Source organism: Lepisma saccharinum, chromosome 20 (assembly GCF_977018435.1).
Source record: "Lepisma saccharinum chromosome 20, izLepSacc3.1, whole genome shotgun sequence".
Lineage (NCBI taxonomy): Eukaryota > Metazoa > Arthropoda > Insecta > Zygentoma > Lepismatidae > Lepisma > Lepisma saccharinum.
The window spans coordinates 59711010-59724070 of record NC_139248.1 but is presented as its reverse complement, the minus strand read 5'-3'; the positions used below and the strand labels follow the sequence as shown (position 1 = coordinate 59724070).

At 35.3% G+C, this 13061-nt stretch overlaps 1 protein-coding gene across 4 annotated transcripts in view; it reads right to left on the bottom strand.

Annotated features, from left to right (window-relative positions):
* Positions 1–8101: 8101 nt before the first annotated feature.
* The window catches only part of Nmdmc (NAD-dependent methylenetetrahydrofolate dehydrogenase), a 30997-nt gene continuing 26037 nt past the window's right edge, over positions 8102–13061 (bottom strand). For 3 of the 4 annotated variants that reach the window (XM_083141524.1, XM_083141525.1, XM_083141527.1), the window contains 2 exons: positions 11911–12082; positions 8102–10636 (listed from right to left, as the gene is read on the bottom strand). In XM_083141524.1, coding sequence (XP_082997650.1) covers positions 11913–12082 — 170 coding nt within the window. In that variant the 3' untranslated portion in view covers positions 8102–10636; positions 11911–11912. The remainder of the gene's footprint in view (positions 10637–11910; positions 12083–13061) is intronic. The other variant, XM_083141526.1, reaches the window with a different exon arrangement.

Genomic DNA, 13061 nt, shown 5'->3' with positions numbered 1-13061 from the left:
AACACGGTCTATTTTAAGACAGGTTCTTCAATTCTTTATATTTTGGTGTTACCTGCGGTAACAGCGGCTACATGCACGCCACGCCTCTGGTTGAATTCAATATGGTGGTCAACAATATTCCGGACCTGCGCTTGACACACACAACTAGGGATCTCCCTGTGTCTAACCTATTTCTTTCATGACCAATTATACCCAGGATAACTCCTTTACATTTTGTAGGGGGGTGTTAAGGGACATTTGACATGTTTCACATAGTTACACATATTATTTTGTATCTTCTGATCCCATGGCAGTCCCAGAATGATTTTTTGATATGTTTTAGAGTATGGCAAGAGGGACCAAATATATTTTTTCACGATTTTTGGTGATGACATGTTTTGAGATATTCAAGGTCAAATGTTAAGGTCACATGACAAAATTATATTTTTATCCAAAGCTAGGCTTGTTATAGGTATATCACTGAAAGGCTTGTTCAATTCCCTGTACAATAAGTTTTATGAGAGCTTTCTAGGCGAAATAGGGACGGAGTTACTTTGACCTTGAATAATTTAACAATTACAAGACAAACGAAACCAAAATTTTCATAGTTACTAAGTTCCATGCATAATTTCAACTCCCCAAATTTCATGAAAATCGGAGATGGTCAGGTTGGAAATTGCACATATCTGTGTTGATTTGGCATGGAATGACTCAAATTCGATTTAAATATTCAGGAAATATCGATGAATTGTAACAATAAAACATTCGTCTCTTTTTGCTGATTGTATTCATCCAATTATTAGAACCCACTAGGCTAGTACCACAGAGAAGATAAAATATTGATTGGAAACAAGAATTTTCTTTACTGCTTTTTAAGGTTAGAATCAGCAGCTAAAGAAAGTATAGGATACCATAAACCAAGAAAAAGTAAGCCATGGTTTGTTAATGAATGAATATCATAATCTAATAGAAATAAGAAATCATGCTAGACTTAGGTGGTTAAATAACTCTGATGATACAAATCTAAGCAATTATAATAGAATAAAGCGAGAAGTTAACTGCACGTTTAGAAGTAAAAAAAGATATTACTTGAAAAGCAAAATTAACGAAATTGAAACAAACAGCAAAAACAAAAATATCAGAGATTTATATAAAGGTGTAAATGAAATTAGAAAGGGGTGGCATCCTAAAGTAAACTTGATAAAAGATAAAGACGGTGATTTTCTAGCTGACCCGAACGATATTCTAAATACATGGAAGAACTACTTTAATGACCTTTTAAATGTTCATGTAGGAGATAAATCAGAAGTAAATGAAGTACACACAGCAGAACCTAACTTGACTGAAGTTAAAGATGCTATTAAAAGGCTAAAGAATAACAAAGCACCTGGCATTGATTTAATATGTCAAATTCATAAATTAATTTGTTTAATATGGAATAAAGAAGAAATCCCTCAACAGTGGAAAGAATCCATAATTGTTCCTGTGTTTAAAAAATGGTGATAAAATGAAATGCAATAATTACCGTGGAATTTCTCTACTCTCAACAACATATAAAATATTATCTAACATTCTTTTAACAAGACTAACCCCATATGCTAATGAAATTATAGATGATTATCAATGTTGATTTAAATGTAACAGATCAACTACAGATCAAATTTTTCACATCAAATAGACACTTGAGAAAAAGTGGGAATATAACCAAAATGTCCATCAGCTATTCATTGATTTCAAAAAAGCATATGATTCGGTCAAAAGAGATAAATTATATAATATATTAGTCGAGTTTGGAATACCTAAGAAGCTTGTTAGTATGATAGAAGTATGCACCAGTGAAACAGAAAGTAAAATTCGTGTGGGTATTAATGTGTCTGATAAATTTACAATTCATGATGGATTAAAACAAGGAGATGCATTATCTCCATTGCTCTTTAATTTTGCCTTAGAATATGCTGTTAGGAAGGTAAAAGAAACTAACGAAGGACTAGAATTAAACGGTGTGACTCAGTTGTTAGCATATGCAGATGATGTAGATTTATTAGGGGATGATATAAATACGCAATTAAGAATAATGCTAAAATATTTTTCAAAACTGCTAAAAAGATAGGTTTGGAAGTTAACAAAGAGAAAACTCAATATATGCTTACAGGCCGAAACCAAGTGTTAGGTAATAATCAAAATCTAATTATTGATAACAACTCGTTTCAACCAGTTCAAATACTTAGGAGTGATATTAACAAATGAAAATTATATTAAAGAGGAAATAAAAAGTAGGCTTAATTCAGGAAATGCAAGTTACTTCTCTCTTCATAAACTTTTGTCTTCTTGTTTAATATCTAAGAAACTAAAAGTTAAAATATACAAAACAGTAATTTTGCCTGTAGTATTATATGGGTGTGAAACTTGGTTCCTTACATTGAAAGAGGAACATAATTTGAGATTATTTGAAAATAAGATCCTTAGGAAAATATTTGAACCTAAAAGGGACGAGGAGACAGGTGAGTGGAGAAGGTTACATAATTTAGAACTACATAATTTATATTCATGTCCAGATATTATTAGAATGATTAAATCAAGAAGACTTAGGTGGGCAGGCCATGTGGCACGAATGGGAGAGGAAAGAGGAGTTTACAGGATTCTTGTTGGGAAACCTGATGGTAAGAGACCTGTAGGAAGGCCAAGACGAAGATGGAGGGACAACGTTAAGATGGACCTAAGGGAAATCGGTAGGGATGGAAAAAGAGTATATAGATCTTGCTCAAGATAGGGACAGATGGAAGGCCTGTGTTGCTGCAGCCATGAACCTTTGGGTTTAAGAAGGCTAGAGAGTTAGTTAGTTAGTTAGTTTTTTAAGGTAATTTCTGAATGTCTTCCTTAATAGTACCCAAAACAAAATTAAAATGATTTATTCTTAAACGAAAAAATATGTGGAACTTCATTTCATTGCGAGATATTTTGTTATTAAGTTGTAATGGTATCTCCTTCATTTATCCTTTTGTACATCTCATCTGTTCTCTTTCTTCATTTCTATTTGTTTTAAAATATACAAACACATCTGTCTCTGGACGTGATCTATTGTAGATAGCTCCAGCTGCCACCGTCACAACGTCTGCCACATAAACGAAACTTCTCCATCCATGCGTCAGTCGCAAGCAATCACTGCACGCAGCAAATCACATGCCACCATCACACAAATGAAACTGTACCTTAAAGAGATAATATAGTATTGATTAATTCAATCTATATGATGATTATGATAATATAGTGCAGGAGGCCTTAGAAAGAGCGTTTCGCGGGCTAACAGCAGACGTCACTCGCACAGTATTGCCGATACTCTCGTGTCGTCTGCTCCTCAGCTGAACAAACAGGCTGAGGTAGAAAGAGGCAGAGGTCACTCACCCTTCCAGAAGGGTGCAGCGAGCTAGCTGTGGCAACCGGGCTCGCTCATTCGCGGACCTGATTGGTTCTCGCACACACCCCCATATTGTCGTCTGCTGCAAGCCCGCGTAGCGATCTTTCTAAGGCCTCCTGCACTATAATAATTTCCCTTTAAAATATAATCATTAACATTATGCAATAGTTATTACAATTATTAATGGTCTATAATATTAATAGTTAATTATTAGTTAATAATTTTGAATTTTATATTTTTATATATATATATATAATTTATTTAATAATTAATATAATGTTAATAGTTATTAACTATTAATATTTTACTATTTTTGGGCTGCTGAAAGTTGAAACCGTCTCATTATTTCTCTCTATATATGCAGCCATGTTTGTGCTATAATTCCTTACACCACTTGCTGACAGGCAGCCCCAAATTATTACACTCCCACCACCATTTTTAACTTAAGTTGTTCTTCCCTTTTAATTATTCAAGTTACAAAAATTGCAGAAAGCTTTTATTTTCATCGTTAATAACTAGGGAAAGGATTTCTAGTTCCATACCTATTTTATGTGCTATGTCCTAGATGTATTCTATTTCGAGATCTGTGCATTTAAAGAACACAGCATCCCTCTACTGAAATTCTATAGGACCTGAATGAACCATAAGTTCCAATAAATATCGTAACGAACCTTAAAGTTCGTGGGATCTTATGAATACCTAAACTGTTAACCAATTAATCAATGGGTGATGTAAATAACTCATCATTCATCCTCTGATGAGACCACTCGTCATTGGCATGACGAGTTATCGCTTGGCAATGCAAAAGGTACAAAATCACACTAAGGAACTAGACTACAGAAAAGACAATGGTCACTCGTTGGGTTTTGTGAACCGTTGAACCTGAATCATGGTTGGGTGTTAGGATAATTACCTGTCTATCTGAAGTCTTTAGCTGAATCAAATAAGCGAAGTCCTCTGTAAGCTTCTCCAATTCGTCGACCAAAGCGTCGTTCCACTTCTGACCTACTGCCTTGCTGACCACCTCTTCTCTCTCAACTCAATCCCAAAAGACAGTCCCCTCTCAGCTTGTCTCACCTCTATATTACTAGGCCATCGAGCTCTTCCTCTATGCCGAATCGTGTTATTTAATTGCTACCATGCAAACCGCTGACTCTATAACCAGAAGTATTACCTGTTTCCTGAATGCTCGGGAGGTTTGCATGGCACAACACAATGCATTGTAAACATGCCTCAGAGGTTGAGACAACTGAGAAAAACAAGTGAATGCCCTGGTCAACGTGAAGCGTTCAGAGAGACTTTAATAAAAATAAACATACAATCTTAGGGATTGATATGATATCTAAAAGTACTGTTTGTGACTGAAAAACGCCTTTTAAACCTATCGTGCAGGTCTAAAGATAACTTTTTTAGAGGAACGGCCCTTAATTTCCACCACAAAGATTTGAGACCTTGAACGAATCCAAGCAGTAAAAGCAGCAATGCAACAGCAAGGGGTGTCAACGTCCCATCAAATTTCCGCCAACTTCCAGCCTGCATTACAAAATTGAAAAAAATGTGGAGTGACACAGACTGGATGAGGCATCCTCCGTTGATGAATGCTGTACTTCCAAGGTGATTAAACGGGCATTAGGTGCAGCTTCCCACAAATTCAGACTGTTTTGGGACAGCACCCTAGCTACAAAATCATTCAGTTGTTGAAGCACGGCTGGCATTATTCCCTTCAATACCAATAAAATATTATTTTTGTTATTTTTCCTACTATTAGAGTTTTATCAACAGCCTAATCCCCCTACAAAAATTTCTGGTGATGCCATCGACAGCACCCACTGACTTCTTGTCAGGATACGAGTTAACAAGAGGATGACAGCACGTATAATTTCATCCATCCTCTGCCATAAATAATAAGTGTCTGGAAACACTTTCAAAAATGTATTGCAAAGAAACTATTAGCATTAGTAAGTGACACAGTATATTAGTTGAACAAGTAAAAGTAGTAGGTTTATTTTTGGATTGCAGGTGTTCCCTGTAGTTCCATTTTTTGCTGCTAGATGGTGGCAAATTCAAGATGGTGCTTTCTGAATCTGAAAAATTGTGCACGCTACATTTTGATAAATCAAAGTGTGCTAAAGATGTCCAATGGAAATTTAGAAGCAAATACGGGAAAGAAGAACCAAGCAGGAAGGTAATCTACGATTGGCATCGGAAATTTGTTACAACCGGGTGCTTGTGTGCGAAGGAAAGAAGTGGTCAGCCAGGCATGAGTTAACGTGGCATTGAATGAGTGAGGGAAGCACTCACAAAGAGCCCAAGGAAATCTGCATGCAGAGCTTCACGTGGGCTGAGTATGCCACCAATGACTGTGTGGAGTATTTTGTGTAAAAAATTATGTATGAAACCATACCGACTGCAGTTAGTGCAGATGTTACATCACCAAGACAAAGAAAGGTAGTACCAGTTTTACTGCAAATTGCAGCAGAAATGTTAATTTTCAGTAATGAACCAACATTACATTGCCTTCCTGCTTTGTGCTTCTTTCCTGTATTTGCTCCTAAATTTCCGTTGGACATATGTAGCACTCTTTATCAAGATGTAGAACACAATTTTTTTCCCCCTCCAGAAGCACTATCTTGAATTTGCCACCATATAGCGGCAAGAAATGGAACTACAGGGAACACCTGCAATACCCAAAAAGCTTACGACTTTACTCGTTCGACTTAGTAATGTTAAAAGTTTCTTTACAATAAATTTTTGAGTGTTACTGGACTTTATATTCACCCTGTATATTTGACGAATGGGATTACTGAGGATAACAAATAACTATTACATTCATATTACTTTAATTAGGAAGTAATTTTATGTAAGGTAAGACTATTTAAATCCTTAGTATTTGTCAGTCATGGTGGAGTAGTTTCACAGTGGTTCCTGGTTCAAATATCAGCCTGAACACGGGTGTTCTTTGTGAGTATCCCCAATTTCATCATCCATCACTACTCACTATCACGATTAGCCAAAAGTGGCAGAATAGAGAGGCTAAACAACAAAAATCAAAGTATAGTACTGGTCACTTTCATAAATTGCATCACTATTCCGTCCCATTAGGTTAACGACAACAATGAGGATGACTGACAATATCATGAGATTGATGAACTGACAAAGGTCTACTCTCAGGCCAGGACTGGAACCCAGATTCTGCTACGGAGAGGACATGAGTTAAGTTCTCAACATTCTTGGACACCAAGATAAATCTTAATTTTCTGACTCTTTTAAATAAATGTTTTAAAGTTATTAAATATTTAACCCTTAAACAGAAACATACGAGGTGTGGCTAGAAAAAAACTGGACCGTTGCTACAAAATCTTTTATTTGTTATTTTGTACAATACGAACATTATACCCTTCAAAGTACTCCCCTGCACTAACGATACACCACTCCAAATGAATCTTCCATTGCTGGAAGCAGTGCTGGAAATAATTTTCTCTAAAACCATGTTCATGACCTCCGTCGCTTTCGTTTTCACAGATTGTACAGTCGTAAATCTGGTTCCTTTCAGTGCTGATTTGACCTTTGGGTATAAAAAAAAAAGTTGCACAGACTGATATCCGGCGAATAGGGTGGATGTTATTTATAACACTGGGATCCCATGCTTGGCCAAAACAGCCTTTACTGACAATGCCGTGTGGACAGGAGCATTGTCCTGATGAAGAATCCATGACTTGCTTTTTCACAAATCTTACTCGCTCACGAAGAGTCGTCAGGACCATAATGTAATAATGTTGGTTGTTTTGCAATAACTCAAATACTCAAGCGACGATCTTTCTGAATCAATTCACCGACATTTGCAATGTGCAAGGCCGTTCAGAACGCAAGTCATCCGTGATCAGTTCTCGTTCCTCTTTAAACCTTTGAAACCACTCAAACACTTGCATGCGTGATAAACACTCATCTCCGTATACTTCCTTCAACAAACCATAAGTTTCTGTGGCGGATTTTCCGAGTTTCATAAGAAACTTCAAATTGATATGCTGTTCCACTTTCACACTTCAACATTTTTCCGACGGAGCACAGATGTACGGTTCACTTCGTCCAGAAGCTACAGCAGAACTGAGTGCCGCGCAACTTGGAAAATCACACAGTCGATAGCAGGATATCACGTTATACACTCATGCACCGCTTGACGTTACCGCGCTTGTCGTTTGTTGACAGCAACATCAATCCAGTTATTTTCTAGCCACACCTCGTAGGTCTTTACTTCATAATTAGAAACATCCGGACTGACACACCATATTTTTTTATATTTGTTATTACATTTTTTTAAAGTTTTTTTAGACAATGAAAGAGCAAAATCATGATCAATGACTCACACTTATTGAAAACTAAAATTACATGGGATCAAAACTAAGAGAATGTATTATGTAAATCACTTCCAACTTTTACTCACTTGATCATACCTTGGCATTGAATACGTAATGCGAAACACCCGGTCTGTTAGACCTGTACGTTGTTAAACACCAATAAATGTCTCTAACAAACAGTCACAAACTAAGCAGTAACATGTGCAGTGTGTAGGCAAGCGGTTGATAATAAGGTACTGTGAAGGGGGGAGACGCATCTCGATCTACAAACTACAAAACACTAAAGGTCTGACAGGGATTCAGAGCACAAGTTGTATAACTCCTCTTTTCATGAAAATGGAGTTACATGTATACCTGAGAACTGTGAAGTATCAACATTTCAGTGCTAGAAGTAAGTATATCCTAAGTTTCAAATTCTTGTTCATAGAGGCAGGCACCACTATGTTTGTGATCTAACAGCTGAACATAATAATTAGTTAGTTGTAAAGCTTTCCTGGCGACGAATGATGACAAGAGTCTCTCGGTTTTTGACCAGGTGAGTTGTCTCCAAGCTCACCTGGTCGATAGCCCGAGAGAATCTTTTCATGATAAATTATCTAAATATGCATCTTTCTCAAAACTGTCTTCAACTTGCACTCTGGACCCCTCATAAATAATATATTACATATGAATACTTTAAAATAAAAGGTGAATATTCCAAAAAATGTGTAATCTCTATAGCAAAAACAACACCATCTATTATTCAACTTCTTTATTATGAATAACCATATTTAGTGCAACTCGTAAGTACATTACCATAAATTTGTGTACCATACACACACATTGCATTAAAGGCACTTTCTTCAGTATTTTGCCAAGAAAATAAAATAAGTATATAAGATGATAGAATATACAATCTGCAACAAAAAAGACTCATAAAACACATACATACTCAAAGTATATATGCATGTAGAGAGTCTATATGGGCATGTATCAATTTAGAAAAAAAAACTGAACACTCTACCTGCATACACATATTTTTGATTATCTGATTATCACAAGATAATAGCACAGTATTTGCATAAATTTATGATTCAACACAAATTAAATTGCTGACAGCGAACACAAATCATAATATGTAAAGAACACTTTCATCATATAATATGTAAAGAACACTATCATCATAAAACTGCATCGAAAAAACAAATTATATTCACGAAAAAGAATCATTTCTCTGGGCCACATTGTAAATACCAGGACTGGTTGTGGTATTAATATTGTAACATTAATAAAAATTATAATTAAGAATAATTAACAAGCTACAAACTTTCACCAATACTATTCCTCCTGTGTTATTGATAATATCGCAGACACCAAATTTAACATGACTGGGAAATAAAACACAGATAATGGCAACTGTACTTATCACACTTACAAAAATGTAATTAATTTCTCAACCTCGAATTAGTAACAATAAAAAATCACATTTATAACAATGTGTTATAACAGAAAGCAAAAATTATAAATACAAATAAAAGCAATAGCATAAATGGAGCAATTAACAGAATCTGAAACCAGATTGTTGTTAAATATTCATTTGATTAATAGAGATATAATCTATTATCCAGATTTTGAGATTAAATTATATATCCTAAACAATGCAATTAAAATTATTGTATCTTACATAAGTTAAAAGTTAATGTACTAAACAATTAAAAGTTATTACAAGGTGCGTACATGTATGTACCTTTGTGCCTATTTTACTGCTAACATTACATTAAAAAAAATTTCTGTACTTGTGAAGATTATAAAGTAATCAACATTTTTCTGATAATCAATAACCCAAAGCATGTCAAAAGCAAGCAGTTAACATTCAGAAATTTAACATATTTTTCACCTCTTTAGAGAACGTTAACGGTAAAGAGGTAAAGCCGTGAAGGCATGTGGGGGTTGTGGCTCCACAAATTCACAATCTCAGCTATTTGTGACGGTGATGTAATCAGCATCATGCTGCCTTTATCACCCAGGCTTGCCTCCAGGTACCCATTCATTAGAGGCTGGGTGAAACCGAGAGACACTATGACGGGACATTTCTGGGAACATTCTAACCAGAAATCACCCATCCTAGGAATCGAACCAGAGTCTCTAGCATGGCAGTCAGACTCCCTGCTGACTTAACCACAGTGGCTCTTCTTTAAACAATGTTAACTAACTAGCCCCTTGGTGCAATAGCAATCATGGGGTGATGCATGGTCAGCGCAGAGTCCCATCGCCGCTGTTTTCTGACTTTCAAGTCTTAGCTCGCTACTTCTTTTCAAGTAGCTCCCTAATTGTCCTCACAACATTGAGTCAATGCTGAAATTTTGGGGACTCCTACCGGGAATAGAACATGGGACCGCTCTCACCAAAGATGAGAATGCTAACTATTTTACTACAGATGTTGATGAGCAAAAAAGTTTGATAACCCCTGGCTGCTGGCACTAGCGATTAACTGTGCATTGATACTTTCTGATAACTATTACTGATGCTCAATCTAGTCACAATCTTGGCTCACGCCACATCATTGCTTCAAAATCTATCCCAGCAGAAGCCAAGAGAAGTTGGTGAATATTACAACATGCCAAGGCGAGTACATTTTATTATACTGTCAAAATATTATAAAATATATTAAAAATTCCATAAATACACTTTGTATAACAGATAAATTGTGACTATTTCAGTACACAATGTGTGACAGTACTGACACAATCTTAATCTTAAAAAATAATACAACAACCATGAAAATATAATAATACTGATGACAACACGGTTCAAGCACCATAAGACAGAATACATCCATAAATTAATCAAGAATACAAAAAACCTATGAGGCTTCAAAATATATTTTGGAAAAGTCATCCACTTCCTCCTGTAAAGACATAGAAGTAGTAAATATCGATTTGTTAACATGTTTCAATCTAAATATTGAAAATTATATATATATGTACTTATATCAAATCTATTCACAGATTAATTAGCTAACTGAAGTAGACGAGATGAATAGTTTTTGGGACATGCTTTGATGCTATGCATAATTTATATGAACATATACATGTAGGGAAATTTTAAATTTACAATTACTATCGTTCACTGATATATAGTTAATGCTATGTACGTTTTCATTAATAGTCTTCTGAAAATTTAAAAATACTCTTCCATGTACATTTTGATTGCACTGTAGAATTGTTCTAATTTATTGTATGTATCAAAACTTCATTATCTTTCTTTTTTTGTGAAATTTCTCCTATTATTATAATCGTTACATTGTTCAAATTACAAATAAATGTCTGAAGAAGGGAGCATTGAGTTCTCCTGAAACATTACATCAAAAAGTAAGTTTACTTGCTTGCAAAAACCATAAATTGGAAAGCAAAAGCATTTTAAAAGTAACAATTATAGTTACTGCACTTAATTGAAAAGTACAATTTAGTTAATTTACCCTTACTTAAAATGTATTTTAACATTTACTTTATACTAGTGGTGGCATAGACTAAAAAATTCTTATTTTAAAGGTGCACTGTGCCTAACATTTCTCACCGACAAAAAAATGTTAATGTATAGTTAGTTATTCAAATGAAAAACTAAAGCAACCAACGCTCTCCAATTGAACATTCTGTTTCATCCTCTGTATAGTCCAGACTTAGTTCTCACAGACCATCATTTGTTTGAAACGTTGAGACTTTTCTTGTAATTAGAAATTCATGACTAATAAATAGTGTCATTAGAGCAGTGTCTGGTTGGATCTATGGAACGTTCTTCAAAAGTGTTTTAACAAGCTTCTAGACACACAGTGAAAGCACATTACAGCCATGGAAATCCTATGTTACTGTACGTGTTTTAATTGTAATGTCAATAAAAGTGTTCACGTAACTTCTGCTTCTTATTTGAAAGTTCCATCTTTGCAAATATTTTCAAATAGTTAATTCAGTATGAATGTATCATTGTGTGAGAACCAGAGGGACATAACTCAACTCCAATTTATCAAACTTACAGAAGAGAGGAAATGACATTTAGGAATATGTCTGACTCTTAAAAAGAGTCAGTACATTGAAGATATATGACTCCACCTTACTGCTAAGGGGATCAGAAGTGGAGATATGTCGATCTGATATGACGATATTTAGCACAAAAATGCCAAATTACCTCTAAGGAGTTAATTGTGATGCCTTTTTCTGTACAACAGCACCAGGAGCTAAAATGTTGTACTCTACATCCTTCTTAGCTGCTATAAACGTGTTCTTCATTAGCATTGTTACGGTCATTGGACCAACACCACCAGGCACTGGAGTTATGTATCCTGCTACTTCGCTAACACCTGTAAAAATGAATAACTGCAGTGAGATATAATTGCAAAAATAAGCCAACACTTCACAATTATAATTTCTTCCAACTTGATTCTAAATGTTATGTCTAAAACACATGTCTGCATCGGTATCAGAGCTTACAATTTAATCACCAATACCAGCAGACACTTTTCCAGGGCCCGGGTGTTTCATGGGGTCTGCAAAAATGTCACACTGCACTTTTGAGGAATCTAAATATCATGGAAATTGTGCAAAATGCACAATTTTCATTATTTTTACAACATTGTGGGGAGATGTGGATTTTGTGATTAAAACCCATTAACGCCAATGGGGACCACACATATATTGCTTCACCGAGAATAATATATTTACATTTTTTTTCTTCTGCACACATGGACACATCATTCAAGGTTTTTCTTGCATGACAAAACAAAAAATGTAATATTTTCATCACTCAATTTTTCTCATTTTAAAAATAATTTTTAATGTAGTTGTATAAAGTTTCTGAGTTTGATTTTTATAGCATAGCATGTTTATTCTGTCTATATTTCACCTTCATCAAGATCTTCATGTATATGAGACGCCATTTTGTTCTACAGTGTAATTTGTCATGAACCCCAATTTTTACTTTTGTGTAACAATAAGAGTCTGGTCTTTTATTTCAATCAAGAAAAAACTACCTAGCAACATGAACATTTCTCCCCACAGTAACTATAATGGACTCTTTCGTAAAATCAGCTTATCTCTGGAGCAAGGCCGAGAAGAGGTGGGAAAACCTAGTGGGCAGAACAAAGCGGTACACGCTGCTGCGAAGACTGGTAACTGCAGTTGCTTTCCTCCCCTCCATGCAATCCCATTCCCTTTAATGTGTTCATTGGTGAAGCCGTCTCGCATCACTACTTGTGCAGAGACTTGTTTTTGTTCGCTTCCTCCAGAGATAACCATAGAATTGCGCAATCACACTATAAATCAACAAATGCAACAATGGTG